The sequence below is a fragment of the Nicotiana attenuata genome, unplaced genomic scaffold (assembly GCF_001879085.1).
Source record: "Nicotiana attenuata strain UT unplaced genomic scaffold, NIATTr2, whole genome shotgun sequence".
Lineage (NCBI taxonomy): Eukaryota > Viridiplantae > Streptophyta > Magnoliopsida > Solanales > Solanaceae > Nicotiana > Nicotiana attenuata.
The window spans coordinates 314,035-333,243 of record NW_017670744.1 but is presented as its reverse complement, the minus strand read 5'-3'; the positions used below and the strand labels follow the sequence as shown (position 1 = coordinate 333,243).

Here is a 19,209-nt window from a genome sequence, read left to right as displayed (position 1 = left end):
AAATACCCCTAAGATCTTCATAAATCCCTTTGAAAGGTCTTACAATATCTAATATGAAATAAATAGAGCTCAACAACCTTGAACCTCCAGAAGTTTAAATTAATTTGGCTGCACCTTATAAAATATGTTCTCTTTATCCCAAACAATCTTTATTGGTTCTTTATTCCCAGAAGAAGTTGAAGCTAACATTTCCTTTCTCCTCCTTCCGAGTGCCAAAGCAGAAATCTTCTTGGGGAGAAGTGTAGATGACAATTCAAAAAGTGTAGAACTTTCAAGTAAGTTATAAGATCATCACGGTTGAGCTGACTTAGGAATTCATTGGGTACAAATTGCATTGGTAAATACTTTTCCGTGCCCGGCATTTACATCAAACCAAACAATTTACCTTACCAGTTAAATTATTTTGTTATTTGAAAAACAATGAAACTCCAATCTAGAGCCTTTACCTAATATAGTACGTCTGATTATATGTTTGAATTATTTTAACCATTTCATCTAAATCCATTAAACTTTAGAGAGAAGATCTCATTTAGCTTCCATTAGTAGGGATAAAACTTGAAGTAAAGCTTCCATCCAAAACAGGCAAAAATCCCATCTCCTGGGTGACTTCAGAACAAAGGTGCCCATCAAAACTATTCACACTTCAATTCCAAATAATAAAGCTTTCATATAGACGATACTGTAAATAGTACAGCAGATATTTATTCCCCCTCAAAAAGAATAGCTCCAATGACAGATCTATTGTCTAGATTCTGTCGTATAACACTTACAATTCAAATCACTGGGCAGTATTTTATTATACCTTATGCCCCGTACACTTACAGTACACAGAAAGAAATGTTCTCAATTCACATTTGCGAGAAGTGAATAAGATCAGTTGACAACATCAAGGACCAATTTGCGAGATTTCAGGACAGACCATCTCAGGCGACGGTAGTAAGCAGCTTGGAGAAGTGCAAGTGACAAAACAAATATCCATTTGAAACCCATCTGTAGGAATTACAATACCCAAGTGGTCAGAAAATTCATTTCATGGCACATTCTAACTGTCAATGAGGATCCAATATCAGATCAGTATGCACAAGGCAGAGGTTGAGCATATCAGTTCAGCATGCACAAGGCTGAGGTTGAGTATACAGAGACTTTATTGAATGAACTTCAATACAAAAATGACGCCCAAAACCTCTGCCTTGTGCATACTAACATAATGCAGGGGAAGGACCAAATGGAAGATTGCAACTCACCAGCTTTCTCTCTTCCATTTCTGGTTCAGCAGCCCATGACAAGAACGACACAACATCTTTTCCCATCTGCACAGTGAGAAATATTACTTCCATCTCTCAAAAGGGGGTCAATAAATAAAGCAGAAAGAGAACAAGACATATTACTTGTGCCTCAGTAGCAGGTGTACCGTCTTCATACTCAACAGCACCATCATTAAGCATTTTAGGCATCGCTATAGCTCCACCAGGGAAGTAAGGGTTATAGTGAAGACCTTCCCTAATCTATAATCAGAGTTGAAAAGTATTATGGTTCTCAAACTTCCACAAGAAAAATGTGATAACAATAAATGAGTACTGAAACAGTGGTCACTAGCAGGTAACAACCAATTAAACTGGAGCACATCCATATCCCTTCACAACAATATCTTCAGATTTGCAGAATTTTTGTTTTTGCTGCTTCCCTATTCTAAACAAACAAAATCTAGTCACAAACCAAAAGGAGTTTGAGAGACAGAAATTACCGAGACACCAGCAGGAGGGTCCCGATAGCCAGTTAGAAGAGCAAAAACATAGTTTTGACCATTATGTCGGGCCTGAAATCAGAAAGAAAAAATCAAGCAATGCAGATATAATATAGCTGAAAGTAAAAGACCAAGACAGTACCTTAGTGATAAGACTTAGATCAGGAGGATAGGCTCCGCCATTAGCAAACCTTGCAGCTGCTTCATTTGCATAAGGCTGTGGAAAACGATCACTCAACTTCCCAGGGCGGGTGAACATCTCGCCCTCGTCATTAGGGCCATCAACCACCTCAATTTCTGCTGCCATGGCCTTAGTTTCTTCTTCAGTGTATGCCACACCAACAAGATCACGGTACGAAATTAGTGACATCGAGTGGCACGACGCACACACCTGCTGGTAAACCTGGTGACCTCGACGTATCCTGTCACGCAAATAAATGCATTGAAAATAAATGGGTGTCTCCGTTTCACTTAACACAAGGTTAAATTTAGTTGTGGATAAACAGCAGATTGATATGGCCTCCAATAAACTTTTCCATGTGGCAGCATAGCATATACTTACGAAGCATGGTCATAAGAACTGAGGATGCCTTGGTGAGGCCAAGGATAGCTGGGACACTCTAACCCATGTTCTGCTTCATCAGAATAAGCAACACTTGTGAAGCTAAGGAGCCCAGAGACTCCAGCACCAATGACTGCTAATGCTCTGAAAGACTTTAAGCCAGCAGATCCAAACCCATCCGAGTCATGCTTTGGAATAAATAACAGAAGGCATTTAGTCAGTTACAATAATTTATGGATCATCCATTGCTAATCTAAAGGATTCAACAGAACACACCAACAGCTGTAACGATCGACAGAAGTAAAGAAACAAGCAGTATATTGTATGGATAATGCACGGTGTGTACATCCTTTACAGATAAGAAATTGCTCATCTCAGGATATTCATGATTTATATGACAACAACAACAACAACAACAAAAACCCAGTGTAATCGCACAAATGGGGTCTAGGGAGGGTAGTGTATACGCAGCCTTACCCCTACCTTGTGAAGATAGAGAGGCTGTTTCAGATAGATCCTCGGTTCAGGGGAAGCATAGTCACATCATCGCTTGTTGAAAAAAATAACAATAGTGTATAAACCACTCCTGCTTTATATCTTAGTGATAAAAACTTCACTGGCTCAGAGTAAGCAAATGCATGAACATAATACTATAAAAAGGGCAATTATAGGGCATATTACAAATTTTAATGACTCTGAACCACTAGGATACATAACTATTTTCACTCTCTTATAGAGGTTCAACTAAAATGGTTCATCCAAGAAGCAATATTGCCCCTCAGGGGAAGGAAACCATCACAAAGGGTCGGAAAAACTAACTTTGCATAGGTTACATTCTCATACATACAAGAGTTAGTAATATGAATGATACTCTTAATTTATATGTCAAGGAAATATGGGATCTCAAGAATCAAATTAAATTTCAAACACTGGGCAACGATAAGTCTTCCAAGAGATTCACAAAACTGATAATGCAAATTTTGAAATGTCAAAGGGCACGCTTTTGGTGATGAACCACTCTGCAGTTCTATTCTTTGCTTGTGAAACAAAGGGCGCACGGATTGTAAGACAAGTAGTACTAGTATCTGCCAGTGGGTAAATACAGTGCTGACTTGACGTTTATTCTTGTGACAGAACCACCAAAAAGAATACAAAGTTCAAATTCTTTAGTTTCACTCGGGGACATGGAAACATGGTCAAGACGTCAAGTAGCTCTCTACCCTGTATCGAGAGCCATTGCTTGCTCTAACTATAGAAATGCATCAAATATCCTGTAGCGTCAGTAGAATATGCCATATGCTGATCTAGCCAAATATCAGGTTCATTGAGGAACCTGAAGGATTATCTTGGTGATAAATTCAACCTGGAATGGAAAGGCATGAAATGTGCTCTGCCTTCGTGAAGACTATGACACTAGAATGAAGCATATTTCACCTCTTATGCATGATTTATTCTAGATAGAAAGTACATGGGAATTTTGATATTGTAGCTACATTAGTGTTTTGGGTTAAAGAGCTCCAAGTTTACCAGTTGATAAGGTTAGTCAAAGCTAAAAGGGTTTCCTCGGGGTTGGTGGCTGTTGCCCAACTGCCACCATTACTAAGACCAATAGCAGAACCTTGATAGCATCTAATGCTAAGTTGTTCCTATGTACACCCATCTAGAAAAAGGGATAGATGACCTAGTAAGATACATAGGATAATCTCTCTCGAGTTTGGGTGAAATGGAGACGTAAAGCAATTTATCTTTTTTAAATTTTGAATATCTTAGGTCTCTGCTTGTCACATATACCAAAGTGAAACTTCATGTCCCAAAAAATCACAGCATTGTGTTAAAAATGCTTGTGGCAATTCTATAAAGCATACAACTCTCTTTATCCCTCGTGCTTAGGCCCCAAGAAGTCTTCGAATTATGGTGCACTTTGCACAGGTCAGTCAGTTAAAGGAGAGACCAAGAACAACTACGACTGAGGAAGTTAATCTAAGCTCGTTTAACAATTAACACAAGCTAGTTTGCAACTGAAGTTGGCTTTTATCCATGTTTCCATTACGGAAACTCTAATGAACAGCACTATTTAGCTACAGGTCAAAAAAGAACTGACTATGACTAATTCCTCTATGCAAATTCAACTAAAATCTTTAATTGATCATCCTCTTACAATGGAAGTCCAACCTTACATATAGCAGAATTTGATGAATCAAAAAGCACCCGCAGAAGGAAAAGAAAAATAATCTAAAACATATTGCCCCATGACAGGTGAACATATGAACCTATAAGTTCTCTCTTCCTACTTTGTCATATAGTTTTTGGTTCTCGAGAACGTACAAGTATTAACATCAGAATCTCGACAAAGACATTCTGCCAAGTCTGGCACTGGTACAGTCGGCTAATTCTAAAGACCAACATGGTGACAGATACAAGCACCTAATCATTTTTACTGTTCCAATCAACCTGAAGCTATTTCTGTATGGAAAACGTGGAATCATTTTTACTGTTCCAATCAACCTGAAGCTATTTCTGATGGAAAATGTGGAAGGTCCTTACTACCTTAAGGCGCGGAGAAAAAAACATTCTGAGAAATAGGAAAGTCAGCACAGTCAATCAACTATATCTCATTTATAAACTACTTGAGGTCCGCAATATGAATCCTCTATATCTATTCCACTCTAGTCGCGACACCATAAACAATTTAACTTCATAGGGAAATTCCCTAATCGTAACTTTTATTGCAATTTAATTTACACCAACACCTGGGAAGAATAAATAAATACCTTAGTAGTGGAGGTCTTAAGCACATCACTGGCATTTGAAAGCTTGGTTTCGTCTCTGGGGCGAGCTGCTCTCGTAATAAAACGATTAATTCTTCCAAATCCTGAATTTCCAAACGAAAAAAAATAAACTTGACAGTTTCAGGTGGAAATGATAAGCAAAAACTGATAACTGATAAAATGTTTACAAAATCTATGAATAGAGATGAGTTGATACCTTCGAGCCCTATCCCGATCTTCTTTCCCAAACCTGTGTAAAAAATCAAAAGATTTAGCTCATTTCTACTCAATCAATAAACTTTAAGACTAATTAAGATCTATATTGTTCATTTCGCTGTCGGACGCATATTTATTGGACGCCAATAAAATACAAATCGAGATAGGATAGAGGACGTACTCATTATTCAAGGAGACAGAGAGAGAGAGGGGCAACGTTGTGCAGATGAATAGTGGAGAGGAAAATGGTGTGGCGTTGGAATGACTGCACTTTGTTTAGGAACGAGATGATTTTTTCGCTTCGTGTGTGGGAGGGAGAGGCGCGTGTGGCTCAGACCATATTGAGAATTAAAACAATCAGGAATTCGTGGAGTCAGGCCTTGGGCCGCCTAGCTCGAGTCAAATTCGGGTTTGCTAGTAAGAGCATGTGTTGGCTAAGCTTGTGGAAAGCAAAAAAAAAAAAAAAAAAAAATGTTAAAAAAGTACTTTTTAAAAAACTTAAGATATTTAACCAAATAAATAAAATACTTTTAAGCAACAACAAAAACAGTTTTGTTGATTTTTGAGAAAAGTTACAAATTCTATCTTCTTCCAAGAAGTAGAAGCAGAAGCAGAAATTAATTAATCAAGACATAAATAGCCTTACATTAAATTTATATTTTTTAAATTCTCATTACTTTAATACTTCTATTCTCTTTTTCTCTTTTTACGATATACTTCTTTTCTTTTTTATTCTATCATATTTTTATTCTCTTTCTCCTATTACTCTTTGGAATATTCTCTCTATTATAAATGTATGTGTAGCCAGTGCACAAAGTATTTCGCATTCGTGCAGGATCTGGGGAAGGGCCGCACTCATATGGATGTAATGTGTATTTATAAATAATTTCATTAAAACTAAATGGAATAGTTTCAAATTTAATTATTTTTTAAGTGTAAAAGTATATTTTTTTTGGGACATACTAAAAAGAAAATTGCATCACATAAATGAGACAAAGGAGGTAGAGTAATATTTTTGTCGTTACCCAAAAATTACAATAGGCCCAGCGGCCCTGTCAATAAACAAAATGCCACCCCCCCCTCTCCCCAGTAGCCCAATACACACGGCCCCAATCTAAGTACAGTGCCAAACGCAAGGCGGGAATGGGGCTTGATAGAGATGACACCAAAAATTCCATTGGGCCCTTTAGTGATGCCTACAAGGAGGACCCTACCCATAGCCCAACCTCAGACGCAAACACTGCTCAAGATGTGGCATTGGGCCACCAAGCCAATACAAAATCAACAATTAGGGTCCATACCCAATTGGAACCACCCAGCCCAAATAATCACCCCTACCCAAATACCTACGCGTCCCCTACTCTTATCTCAGCGGACTACCTTAATGGGAAAAACTCAACACACTCCATGAACACTCAAGTGCCTCACCTGAGAACCCACCCAATCTCCGGTGACATGACACCTTCCGTCCACTCAAACAAATACCACATTAGATCTGAATCCACTTCTCCATATGCATTAACCGATGACCTTTCTACTGACCTAGATTTGACACCAAATGACGCCATTATGAGCCTGCTCGTTAACATAACCCCCACCATTACCCAAAGTAGCAAAACAAAAAAGCATAAAAATGAAAAAGATCAGCCATCCCCCGCCATTGTGACGTCGCTACCACTACCACCAGACCAGTCATCGGCATCCTGCCTGGAAGTGGCGCTTCAAGGATAGGGACTAGCTTACAAGTTCACCCTGGAAAATCAACTAGTAACCCTGATTGTCCAAAACCCTGCGCATCTGGAGAGGGTAACGGTAGAAGCCCTAAACAGGGCCTTGGCGGCCTTTGGTCCATGCTTGTGGCAGGCGATGACAAGCAATGGCAACATGCAACCCAATTTGGACCCACCAATACTCAACACCCTAATCTCTCAAGCGTTCCAATCGATCCCCTTCTTCCCAAACCCGGGAATGGAGGACCCAGCAGTGTCTCCGGTATCTGTAACCATCGAACCCTAAAACCACCAAACTCTGTCACCTTCTGCTCCAGTAGAGAAGAACCAGTCACTACCGATGGGAAATATCACAAGGAAAATCAACAAAGCCTTAGATCTTTTAAAAAGGAAAACCCCACCGGAAATGGAAGGAACAGCCTACGGCCCCCTTCGCACAGACTCTCTCCTACTAGACTCAATCAGAGCAATCGAGTTCAGTATGGAGACTAGCGAAGTGCTTGTGCTGTTGTGTCCCAGAACCATGACCAAGTGTGGTCTGAGCCTAGTCTCTCACCACACCCAGGGTGGGACCAAACCACTCCTCAACTTGACCCCAGTCCTAAGCATGCAGAAAAAGAACCAAAAGAAACTAATGAGGTCTCCTTAGGGAATGAAGAAGCCTCACATAAACCAATCCCCAAACCGCCGACCACCCCTGATGAACTACATCATATGAAATGTTATGGGTGGAAACAGTGCGAAGTTCAGGAGGCACTACATGGACATGGTTCCGCTCCACAAGCTAGCACTGCTGGTCTTACTAAAAACAAAGATGGCTAATCACAAAAAGCTGACGGAGGAGCTGCATTTTGATATGCTTATCCAATCTCCGGCTGATGGCTTGTCTGGTGGGATAGTGATAATGTGGAAAGAAGATTGTATCACTATTTATGAGGTCTCCACTACCCCTCAGGACATCCATGCCATGGTTAGGGTACTCACATCCCACACCCCTTGGTTATTTTCAGCCATTTATGCTAGCAATTTTTTAGCTGATAGGAAGTTGCTATGGGAAAGTCTGGTTACAATCTCCTAAAGCAATCCTAACAACTAGTTTGTAGGTGGATACTTCAATGAAGTTTCAAAAACTAGGGACAAATTTGGGGGCAACCCCATTAAATCAAGTCGTAATAATTTATTTTGGAACTGCCTTAATGAATGCAAGCTAGTCAACTTAGGGTACAAAGGCAGCAAATTCACCTGGACAAACAAAAGATACAAAAATATGAGTAGTCTGATTCTAGAAAGGATAAATAGGTGCTTTGCTAACGATTTCTGGATTTCCCAGTACCTTGAGGCTACTGTTATACACCTCCATAGGACCCACTCAGATCACTGCCATGTTCAAATAGTGCTAAAGGGTGACTCTCTCAATAATTCCAACAGACCTTTCAGGTTTGAATCCATGTGGACTAGCCACCCCTCCTTCCCTAGTATCATCAATGAGGCTTTCACCAATAACTCCCCCCTAATTCAATCAACTGAAACATTCAAAAGCATTGTGACCCAGTGGAGCATGCACGCATTTGGCAACATCTTCCACAAAAAGAGACGGATCCTAGCCAGCAATTACCTGTTAAACTTAGAAAGCAACCTGACCAGAGAACTTGACTCATTCCTCAAGAATGAGGAAGACTTCTGGAAACTCAAGTCAAGGGTTAATTGGCTAACTGAAGGGGATGTCAATACTAGATTCTTCCACACCTCCACTCTTAATAGGAGAAGAAGAAACGGGATCCTGCCCCTCAAAGAGGAAAATGGAAACTAGCTCTATGACCAAGGGGACATTAAGGCCTCCATAATATTTTTCTTCAAGAGCCTCTATACTTCCTCACACACCCAAGCTCCCACCTCCACTATCAGCCATTTGGACATGACTCATATCCTATCAGACTATCAAAGAGATAGCATGGATAGGCCCCTTGAGGTTAGTGAAATCAACCACTGCTTCAACACTCACTGGAGCATTGTGGGGAACTCAGTAATTGACTTCTGCAACCAATGCTTCAACACTCTCTCCGTGGATGAGACCATGAATCAAACTCATCTCTGTCTCATCCCCAAGTGTCCCCAAGCCAACATGCTCAAAAGCTTCAGGCCAATTGGGCTTTGTAACACCATCTACAAGACCATCACTAAGATCATTGTCAACAGGATCAAGCCCTTGCTACCGGAAATTATTGGACTTAGCCAGGGTAGTTTCCTATCAAATAGGAGGGCTTCTAATAATGCAATCATTGTCCAATAATACATTACTCATATTGGAAAATGAAAGGGAGCCAGGCTCATATGATTCTCAAAATTGACTTAGAGAAGGCTTTTGACAGGCTAGAGTGGTCTTTCATTAGGGACACACTGCATGTCTTCAACTTCCCTCCTGGGCTGACTAAGTTAATCTTGTCATGCATTAGCTCATCCAACATCTCAATCCTAGTGAATGGGGGCAAAACAAGTTCCTTGGAGCCCTCTAGGGGCATCAGACAAGGGGACCCAATCTCCCCTTACTTGTTCGTTCTGTGTATGGAGAGGCTCTCCAAGTCTATTGATAAAGTTGTCCAGGACAAACAATGGCACCCTATCAGTATCAGCAGGTCTGGCTCAAAAATTTCTCATCTATTCATTGCTGATGACCTTACTCTCTTTGCAAAATCCAACACTAGGAACTGCACACAATCTACTCTATCCTGCAGGCATTCAATGAGGATTCTGGCCAAAAAATTAATCTCACAAAATCCAGGGTCCTTTTCTCCCCTGACACAAGGCAAGATACGATGGAATGCCTTAAAAATGCACTGTCAATCCAAGCTACAACATCCTTTGGGAAGTACCTTGGTTTTCCTATGTTCCATAAGAGACCTACTAGTAATGACTTCCAGTTCATAATTGATAATATGCAATCCAAACTAGCTAGTTGGAAAATAAATTGCCTTAATATGACCGGAAGGATTATTCTTGGCAAGGACTCTCTCAGTAGTATCCCAAGACATGTCACGCAATACATCAAATTGCCTACCAAGACTACCAAACAAATTGATAGAATTCAGATAAACTTTATCTGGGGCACAACTCCAAACAATAAAAAATTGCACCTGGTTAGATGGGACAAAGTCACTAGGCAGAAGTCTTATGGTGGGCTGGGCTTGCATAAATCCGAGCTTAAAAATAAAGCTTCACATGCTGCGCTGTCTTGGAGGATCTACATAACACCTCCAGATTATGGGTTAGAGTTCTGATCTCTAAACACTGTAACTGGAACCATACCCCCAAGAAGCCAAAATCTCCTATCTGGCAATGTATCCTCAAGGGTTGGGATATATGCAACAAGGCCAGTAGATGGGTTGTCCACAAAGGTAAAGGGTGAGCTTCATGAATGATGCTTGGATCCTATACCATGTAGCTATTAGGGACATGATTGAGGGCCCTCTAACCCCTAATAACATAGCTACCAAAGTGGACTCAGTCTACAATTTTGGGAATTGGGATCTCTCTTCCATCTCTATGGACATCCCCGAGAAAATCACTAACCTAATCAAATCAACCTTCATTCCTTCCAACTCTGCCAAAGAGGACAGGCTAATATGGGTGTTAACTCTAAACGGCTCCTTCTCCAACAAATCAACATATACCTTCCTTAGAAGCAATAATGAGTCTTTGTGGAAAGGTGGGGAAGGCAACTTCACTTGGATATGGAAGTTAAAAGTCCCTAACAAAATCAAAAACTTTACCTGGCTCCTTACTCAAGATAGACTGCCTACTGGGGCCTTCCTGCACAGAATTGGGGTTAACTGTAACCTCCAATGTTGTTTTTGCTTAGCAAAACCTGAAACCAGTGACCACATCTTCTTTGAATGCCCCAATGCAACCTACTTCTGGCAAGAAATGTTATCCAAGGGATCTACTGCAAATCAACAGTTAAATCCTACTCTCTCTGCCCAGCTATGGCCATTAACATGGAACAAGCTTAAAAAGCTATCCTTCAACAACATCATTCCTTGGGAGAACATCATTCCTTTTTGTTTTTGGCACATTGGTTAGCTAGAAACCATAACCTCTTCAATAATAAAAGAGCTAACATTAGTACTAATAACACCATCTCCAAAGCAACATAGTACTATATGTTGGCAAAAAATGATGCTATCAGGAGGCCATTCCATACCAGAGTTAAATGGGAACCCCATGAGGGGTCACTATAAACTCAACACAGATGGGGCCGCCAAGTGTAACCCAGGCACTGGGGGAATTGATGGAGTATTCAGGAATCATAACGTGGATTGGATTATGGGGTATATGAAAAATATACCACATACCACCAATATCATGGCAGAACTGAAATCTCTACTGAAACGACTCCAACTAGCAGAACAAAATAGCCGGATCCCGCTAGACATAAAAATTTTTTTTAACTGAAGTAATAAAAATGCTACTCACAAGAAACACAACTTACAATCCTATGATTTGTAAATGCAGGCTATTAATGCAAATGCTGGACAAGATGATGGTTAGGCACACCTACAGGGAGCAGAATATGGTGGACGATGCATTGGCAAATGAGGCAGCAAATTCAAGTTTTTTGGGTAGAACCACCATACTAGCAGTTCCTCCGATGCTTGCAAATGATGTATTTTGGACAGACATCCTATGAATAGAAGTTGTTAGGAATTTTTGGGCATATAATATTGATACAATTGAACAAAATATGGCCGTCTTAGGGGAACTTCGGTACCCCAGCATAGACACTACTATGTAATGTAACTCCTAGTCTTTGTTTTTATTATATATATAAAAAGTTTTAATGGAAGCCAAACATTAGAATTTTCTCTCTCTCTCTTTTTTTTTTTTTTTTTTTGAAACAATGGAGTAAATAACTCTGCAAGGCGGGAATTGTCGGTCCAAATTAATCCACCTCATCAGGTAGCCCAAAGCGTTAGAACTACCAACAAACGACGTGGCATCTTCACAGCCAATGTTTCCCTGTTCTATGTTAACTTACGCTTGTTGCGTACTGGCCCTAACATCCTCATGAAAAATGAACAAATGCTCGCCATTTCGCCAATACATAGCACCCGGCTCACGTTAGTTAACACCCTTCTTGTAAAAGTACCAGAACCCATTTATGGCGGGAAACTCGTTAACCGTTTAAATAAAGATCACCCATCTTTGTCCATTAAACACTACCTAAAACATAAAGTTAAATTAGTGTTTCATAATATGTAACATAAATATAAGTTCAATTCGAGACGGCAAATGTACGCTCAATTATAATTTAAATGCTGAATTCGTCTCTGTTTTCAAGCAACTTTATCTCAAACATGGCTTCTGGGTCGAACTCTTTGATGTGGTTCAGGAAGGGATTGAGACTCCATGATAATCCAGCTCTGGAGTACGCAGCTAAAGGGTCGAAGTTTCTATACCCGGTTTTCGTGATTGATCCACACTACATGGAGCCCGACCCGACTGCATTCTCTCCCGGTTCTTCCAAATCCGGGTTGAACCGGATCCAGTTCTTGCTTGAAAGCCTAGTTGATCTTGACTTGAGTCTCAAGAAGCTTGGTTCACGCTTATTGGTGCTCAAGGGTGACCCGGGCGAGGTCTTGATTCGCTGCTTGAAGGAGGTACCAATCAATTCCCTAGCTCCTACTTCTAGGGTTTTTAACTCTGTTTAAGTTGGAAGTTAATTATTGTTTGCTAAGTGTCGAGCAAGTTAACTGTTTTAGTCTAGGATATGGGCATGATTGTCCAGGTGAAGCACATACGTAAAAGTTAATAGTTAAATTAGTTACCAACACATGGAAAATAAGTTAATTAAGAGAAGTGAAAAAGAGAAGTGATTTCTCTGACTTTTTTGAGTTACCAAAGTGTGTTCTTGCCATGTGATTCTGGGTCTATATTTGATGAAAGTGTGTTGTCAGTGGTTTGCATGCTGATTGCTAAGCGTTGGAGTAGTCATTTATGGATCGAAATTTAAGAGATGTTTATCTGTCGAAGTTTTACATCATAAGTCTGGACATGACAGTTTAGATCAACTTATAATTTTATATCTTTTACTTTTCCAGTTACACAGTTGTTCTTTTTAAGCACTTTGATCCATTCAGCTATGGCTAATTCAATAGATCTACTTATACTCCATTGTTTAGTTATACAATTGATCTATATTACTTAAGAAAGTCAGTTATGTGTATGCTTTGATGTCTTGGAGAACCATGAAACGTTGAAACTAGAGTAAAAAACTGTTGATTGAATCCGCGCTATACGCTACGAAAGACACTGGTTCCTTTCAGGGGGTTTGTTTCCTCTTTCAAATTGCATTGTACCAATGTAACTTTGTAAGCATATTTTTCTTCGTTGGAGCACCAGTACTTTTACTAGCCATTGATTTGTATAATCTTTGCATAACTTTCAGTGGAGCATAGGAAACCTTTGCTTTGAGTACGACACGGAGCCCTACTATCAAGCTTTGGATGTAAAAGTCAAGGTAAAATTTCTTTCCAATTGAGGAAAGGTTTAATTTCCTAAAGGCAAGCTTAGTCAGATTTCCTAAAGGCAAGCTTAGTCAGATCCCAAATGGTGTTTCTTGGTGGGTTACATAAGTTTTAAATTAGAAGCTTTTTGGTCACATAATGAATGATTTGGTTCTTGGCTAAAGAACATTTACTTTTGCTCCACAGAACCACGCTTCTGTAGCTGGTGTAGAGATTTTCTCTCCTGTGAGTCACACCCTCTACAATCCTGCTGATATAATAAATAAGGTATGTACACAACATATGAGTTAAAAACTAGCTTCAGAAATCTCAGAGGACCGGTTTGCTTATTTTCTGGGAAAAGACGTTTATGGAGAAAAGGGTGGTCTTCTGTTTTCTTGTTGAAGAAAGCAATTAGTGTGGAATGACATTAGGTCTATATTCCATATTGATCAATTTTATTTGATTCTCTACAAAGAATGGGGGATCCCCACCTCTGACTTATCAGTCTTTCCTTAAACTGGCTGGGCAACCATCTTGGGCATCAACCCCTCTTGCAACAACAATATCTTCTCTTCCTCCTATTGGAAATACTGGAAATTTTGCGGTGTCAGGAGTTCCAACTGTCAAAGAACTTGGTTATGAAGATTTAAACGAGGTATGTATTACGGGATTTTTGGTGAAGTCCTTTTGGTGTACATCATATAACAAATTCTGTTTGCAGGACGAATGGACTCCTTTTAAAGGTGGAGAATCAGAAGCACTGAAGAGATTGAGAGAATCAATTGCAAACAAGGTGTCTCAATGTTTAGCATACATAATTTAGCCTTATGCAATAGATAGCTCAAATCTCTCCGTTGTTTTATGTATTCTCCTTGGCTTTTGTACCAATTTGCTAATACAATGGAACTACTTATTTCCTGCTGCAGGAATGGGTGGCAAATTTTGAGAAACCCAAGGGTGATCCATCTGCATTTATGAAACCAGCTACAACAGTTTTATCACCTTACTTAAAGGTGAGCTGGACACAGGCTAATAGAATTAGTACTTGCTATTCTGAAATATTCTAATCTCTTACCCTCACATTCCTTTCGAAGTTTGGTTGTCTCTCTTCCAGGTATTTCTACCAGTGCATTCAGGACATTCAGAAAAGCGTAAAAAAACATACATCTCCGCCTGTTTCTCTTCTTGGACAGGTAGATTGCCTGTTGTTTCGTGTTCAGAGCTCTTATACGCCCAAGTAACTTACAATTTCATCAACTACTGCAGTTGTTATGGCGTGACTTTTTCTACACAGTTTCCTTCGGGACTCCTAATTTTGATCAGATGAAGGGTAACAGAATATGCAAGCAGGTGATGACAGCAATCTTTTTCTTTGACTTGGTGCATGTTCCTCATATCCGTTTTTTTGTGCTGTTGCATATTCCTCTATATAATGCTAGGTTCCTATCATGTGAATTTCTATGTTCTTGTTTTTTCTGATTTAATGATTCAGTCTCTGAAGTTTAAGAGTGAACTATCTCTAGGATGTTGCCTTCTCCATTTTTTGTTTCGCTCTTAGTTTGGTCCCTTATCTATAATTACAACAGCATCTATAAAATTCTATTGTGCTTTCAAGAGTACTTTGACGATGACTGAGCTTATTCTTTGGTACTTATGTGTTCTACCTTTCTTATGGAAAGTGGAAGCTTGATGATTTTGTTGATGAAATTTATTTGGTTATTGGTTTATATATTGGTCTGTTCACCGAATCTTTTAGTTATTGTTTCAATTTCATAAACAATTTCTAATGTTGTAGTAATTGATGTTTTACTATACTTGACTTGTCTCATTCTGGCCTGAGTTTTCCTTGTTAAACTATAGTGGGAATATGTATATATAATTGTCTACCTTCCAACAGATCCCTTGGAAGAATGATGATGAACTGCTTGCTGCTTGGAGAGATTCCAGAACCGGTTTTCCTTGGATTGATGCCATAATGGCCCAGGTTAGATCGCTGGACCTTGCTATTTTGTGTATACTTGAGAGATACTTATTGGAGGTTCTTTGTCTGATTTGATATCGTCAGTCTATCTGATCTTTGTTCTCAATGTTTCAGCTCCGGAAATGTGGTTGGATGCACCATCTTGCTCGACACAGTGTTGCTTGCTTTTTAACTCGTGGGGATCTGGTAAATCAGTTCAACTCTAGGGTAAAAGTTAATTTTTTGAATAATTTCTTCCTTTTTTACTAGTTAGTGTTGTGTTGATAGTTTGTGCATTGGGAGAAAGGGCGTGATGTTTTCGATAGACTGCTTATTGACTCTGATTGGGCAATCAACAACGGAAACTGGTTATGGCTATCATGCTCTTCGTTTTTCTACCAGGTGCATGCTATTTGGTGAATCATATATGTTGTTTATGAGGATTGCTTTTCTACATTTGCGCTGGTGTTTTAATATTTTTTACCATTGGTCACAAAAATGCATCAATTAGATTCACTATGTTGAGAATATTGTTATCCCAAAGATCACATTATACGAAATTAAGCAGTTGAATGATATACTGGTCTTTTATTTGTTCCAGTATAAGACTTTAAAAAGAATCAGGTGGTTCTTAATGTTGAGTAAATTTAATCAGGCGATCCTAAGTGTTTATCCTAGGAAGTGCATAGTTTTCTCGACCAGTTGTCCTGGATGACCTCAAATATTCTGACCATTGGGGTTATCTACTTTTCAGTACCATCGAATTTATTCACCAACCTCATTTGGGAAGAAATATGATCCTGCCGGGAACTACATCAGGCATTTTCTCCCTGTTTTAAAGGGTACGTTGAACTGATTTTCTTATGCTGCAATTCCTTCTCCTTTTGTCTCTCTTATTGGCAACTCTAAATTCAATGACAGATATGCCAAAGGAGTACATATATGAGCCTTGGACTGCTCCCTTAAGCGTCCAGCGTAAAGCAAGATGCATCATTGGCTTAGATTATCCAAACCCAGGTCAGTTATTTCTGCTTCTTGCAGTCGGGCTATCCATCTGACATTCAAACTTGTTATGTTCGACGCCCATTATATTTATATTGTGTGGAATCATATGCTCTTTCATATGGTACACAGTTTATTTTTTTCAGAAGGATGCACATGCATTTTGATTCAGCAACATAGATTGGACTATTATTTCTTTCATTTTGGTAATTCAAACATGCCTAAAACAACACTGTATCCCAAAGTTCCACATTATAGTAACTGATTCACTCATGGTTATTTCGGCATCATCTTGCATATAATGAAATTGAATTCTCATAGACTTTTGGTTTCTAGATCTTGAATTTTTTTAGTCCTAGCTAGTTTTTGTGATGGATTTTGCTCATTCTGGTATTTATTCTTGATTTCCTGTCTCCCTGCTATGTCATATTTTACCCGCTTGAAGCAACTATAGTTACATTTCCTAATCGATAGATCTATAGTTCACTTTGTAGGAATGAGTGGTAAAATATGTAACTATGCATATATTGATTCAGTGTTTCATTTGTTCTAGTTGTTTCCCATGATTCTGCAAGCAAAGAATGTCGGATGAGACTTGGTGAAGCGTATGAATTGAACAAAAAGCTGAATGGCCGGGTCAGTGAGGAAGACTTGAACAAGTTAAGAAGAAAGTACGACAATGAATCTACAATTGTGGATTCCATTTCCAGGAAGAAGAAACAGAAGTTAATTTGCTAAGATTGCATCATCCAAGCCATAGTCAGGTTTCTACGAGATTTGCAGCAAGGTGCACCAGCAATTATAGGAACTACAAAGGAAACATTCTCCTTCAATTACACTCCATAAAAATGATTCCAAGTGTGTTCAAATGTAGGAATCCTTTGTATCTTCTATATGCCAGGAGATTATAGTTAATGATCACGTCCAATTATGCCTTAATAAAAGGACACGCGGACGTTGCAAATATAATCTGAGTATTTAGCCCAGAGTCGAACCCACAAGGAATTAACCTATCAATTACTATTGTTGGAATTACTAAATTCTACGGAATAACCTTCCCAAACGTTTGAATAACAATTGAAGATATTTCTACTAACTAAGAATGAATGTAAATAAGCAACTGAAAACTAACTATGATTAAGTTGTAAACAATTAAGAGAAGGTTCTAAGGTTATGATTTCCCCTATTGATGGAATCCCTTCCGGTTATATTTCACATAGATTCACCAAATATTCTTTATCAATCATGATCACTCTTATTACCGTAAATCTCTCCGGAGTAATCACGACAATTTACTAGATGCACTCTCCCGAGTTACGCTAGCTGACTTTATTTATTGCAGCTCACTTTAGTTTGCACCCAAGGCTTCGTTATCCCTAATCCCGCCTTCAAACCCTCAGTTATTGATCCCTGATATACTTTAGGAGTGATGTTGTTCAATAATTACCTAAATATGCACTCTCTCCCGAGTTATGCACACTAAATAGGCACATCTAATTGAGGATCCTGTCAATTAACTACAACAAGCACATAGTTGAACAAATAGAGATTAAACCGGCAAACTATATTAACATAACAGGAAGTTCATCCTTCAATAGGTTCCATCAACACCCGATACTAGGAAATTAGCTACTCATGACAAAAGAAGATAAAACTACTAAATTATTTATAACGGGTAATTGAAAATAATCAAAAGAAGATAGAAGAATTCTAATGTTTTGTTACTCTTGTCACCCGTGTTCTTGCCCCAAAGTAGTCTAAAAACAAGCTTAAACCAATCTTGGGCGAGTTTCTAAAGCTTATAAGGGTTTGGAGCAAGTTTTTCCGAATTTACACTTTGGTCCCCAAATTCCTAGCGAGTGAACAGTGCACCGCGGTCGCGGCAAGACCGCGGCTCGACCGCGGTGCACGCTGAGCATTCTGCCTCGACGCTTGATCTGTCGCGGTTCCACCGCGGTTCCACTGCGGTTCCACCGCGGTCGCGGTGGAATTTACTCAGTCCATTTTCTTGCTTCTTTGTGCTCGGGTACTTCTGAGTGGGCGTTTTTCTTCACATTATTGCCTCCAAAACACTCCGTGGTGCTTCCTCACTTAGAATATTCCCTGTGAAACAAAAGAACACCATTTATAGCATTTTGTTGGCAATTTGCCTATAAAACAACAATAAAGCATGGCAATATTAAGGTGTAAATATTATCTATATAGTCTAATATCAACACCCCACACTTAAATCATTGCTAGTCCTCTAGCAATCCACCATACTCTATCAAAGTTCCTTCCCTAAGCTTTTCCCTTAACGACTCACACCTTGAACAATTTACCAAAGTTGCACCTAGTAGTGAGCAACCTTTACCTCAAAAGTCGAATCTCTCGTACCACGCAGCATTCGTACTTACTCAAACTACTCTATACAAGAGTCAAGACTTACCCTTCCTTTGTGAATCATATGGCCTTCACATCACACAAGAGAGTAGTTCCACACTTAATATGATTAAAACAATTAGGAACTCAGATGGACAAAATTCTCTCACTCTCCAAAAGAACATTCACATGCCACAAAGATGCACCATAGGCTTGCCCGTAGTGTAATACTCTACTAATCGAGCCCCCTCAGTTTAAGATCAATAGGACTTCACTTGGTTGTAATGTAGGCTAAGGGACGGGTAGGATATATTTGGATATAATGACTAACCTCCCTAAGCACTTTTAATACAATTACATTAA

The 19,209-nt window shown here is 39.3% G+C and overlaps 2 protein-coding genes across 3 annotated transcripts; one reads left to right on the top strand and one right to left on the bottom strand.

Moving 5' to 3' along the window:
• Window positions 1–642: 642 nt before the first annotated feature.
• LOC109242908 (cytochrome c1-2, heme protein, mitochondrial-like) lies at window positions 643–5,651 on the bottom strand. Its single transcript, XM_019409783.1, has 9 exons — window positions 5,472–5,651; window positions 5,292–5,324; window positions 5,078–5,178; window positions 2,307–2,494; window positions 1,887–2,166; window positions 1,745–1,816; window positions 1,389–1,505; window positions 1,245–1,310; window positions 643–990 (listed from the first exon to the last, which is right to left on the bottom strand). Exons 1-9 carry the CDS (start codon window positions 5,473–5,475, stop codon window positions 874–876), a joined length of 978 nt encoding a protein of 325 aa, XP_019265328.1. The 5' UTR covers window positions 5,476–5,651; the 3' UTR covers window positions 643–873.
• A 6,428-nt stretch (window positions 5,652–12,079) lies between these two features.
• LOC109242907 ((6-4)DNA photolyase) lies at window positions 12,080–17,429 on the top strand. 2 transcript variants are annotated; one of them, XM_019409782.1, is made up of 14 exons: window positions 12,080–12,674; window positions 13,463–13,534; window positions 13,728–13,808; window positions 14,029–14,178; window positions 14,245–14,316; window positions 14,450–14,536; window positions 14,618–14,716; window positions 14,790–14,873; window positions 15,421–15,507; window positions 15,619–15,690; window positions 15,772–15,885; window positions 16,238–16,325; window positions 16,405–16,500; window positions 17,039–17,429. In XM_019409782.1, the coding sequence occupies exons 1-14, from the start codon at window positions 12,330–12,332 to the stop codon at window positions 17,221–17,223; spliced, it is 1,632 nt and encodes a 543-aa protein (XP_019265327.1). In that variant the 5' UTR covers window positions 12,080–12,329; the 3' UTR covers window positions 17,224–17,429. The 2 variants fall into 2 exon arrangements, with proteins under 2 accessions (XP_019265327.1, XP_019265326.1); XM_019409781.1 differs by having other exon boundaries at window positions 13,999–14,178.
• The last annotated feature ends 1,780 nt before the right edge of the window (window positions 17,430–19,209 follow it).

Coding starts and splice junctions, on each gene's coding strand:
- LOC109242908 (XM_019409783.1), bottom strand. Junction 5,179..5,291: donor GATCGGGATAGGGCTCGAAG/GTATCAACTCAT, acceptor TTGGAAATTCAG/GATTTGGAAGAATTAATCGT. Junction 991..1,244: donor AAATGGAAGAGAGAAAGCTG/GTGAGTTGCAAT, acceptor TAATTCCTACAG/ATGGGTTTCAAATGGATATT.
- LOC109242907 (XM_019409781.1), top strand. CDS start 12,330: ATGCTGAATTCGTCTCTGTTTTCAAGCAACTTTATCTCAAACATGGCT. Junction 14,537..14,617: donor TTTTATCACCTTACTTAAAG/GTGAGCTGGACA, acceptor TTCCTTTCGAAG/TTTGGTTGTCTCTCTTCCAG. Junction 14,717..14,789: donor CTGTTTCTCTTCTTGGACAG/GTAGATTGCCTG, acceptor CAACTACTGCAG/TTGTTATGGCGTGACTTTTT.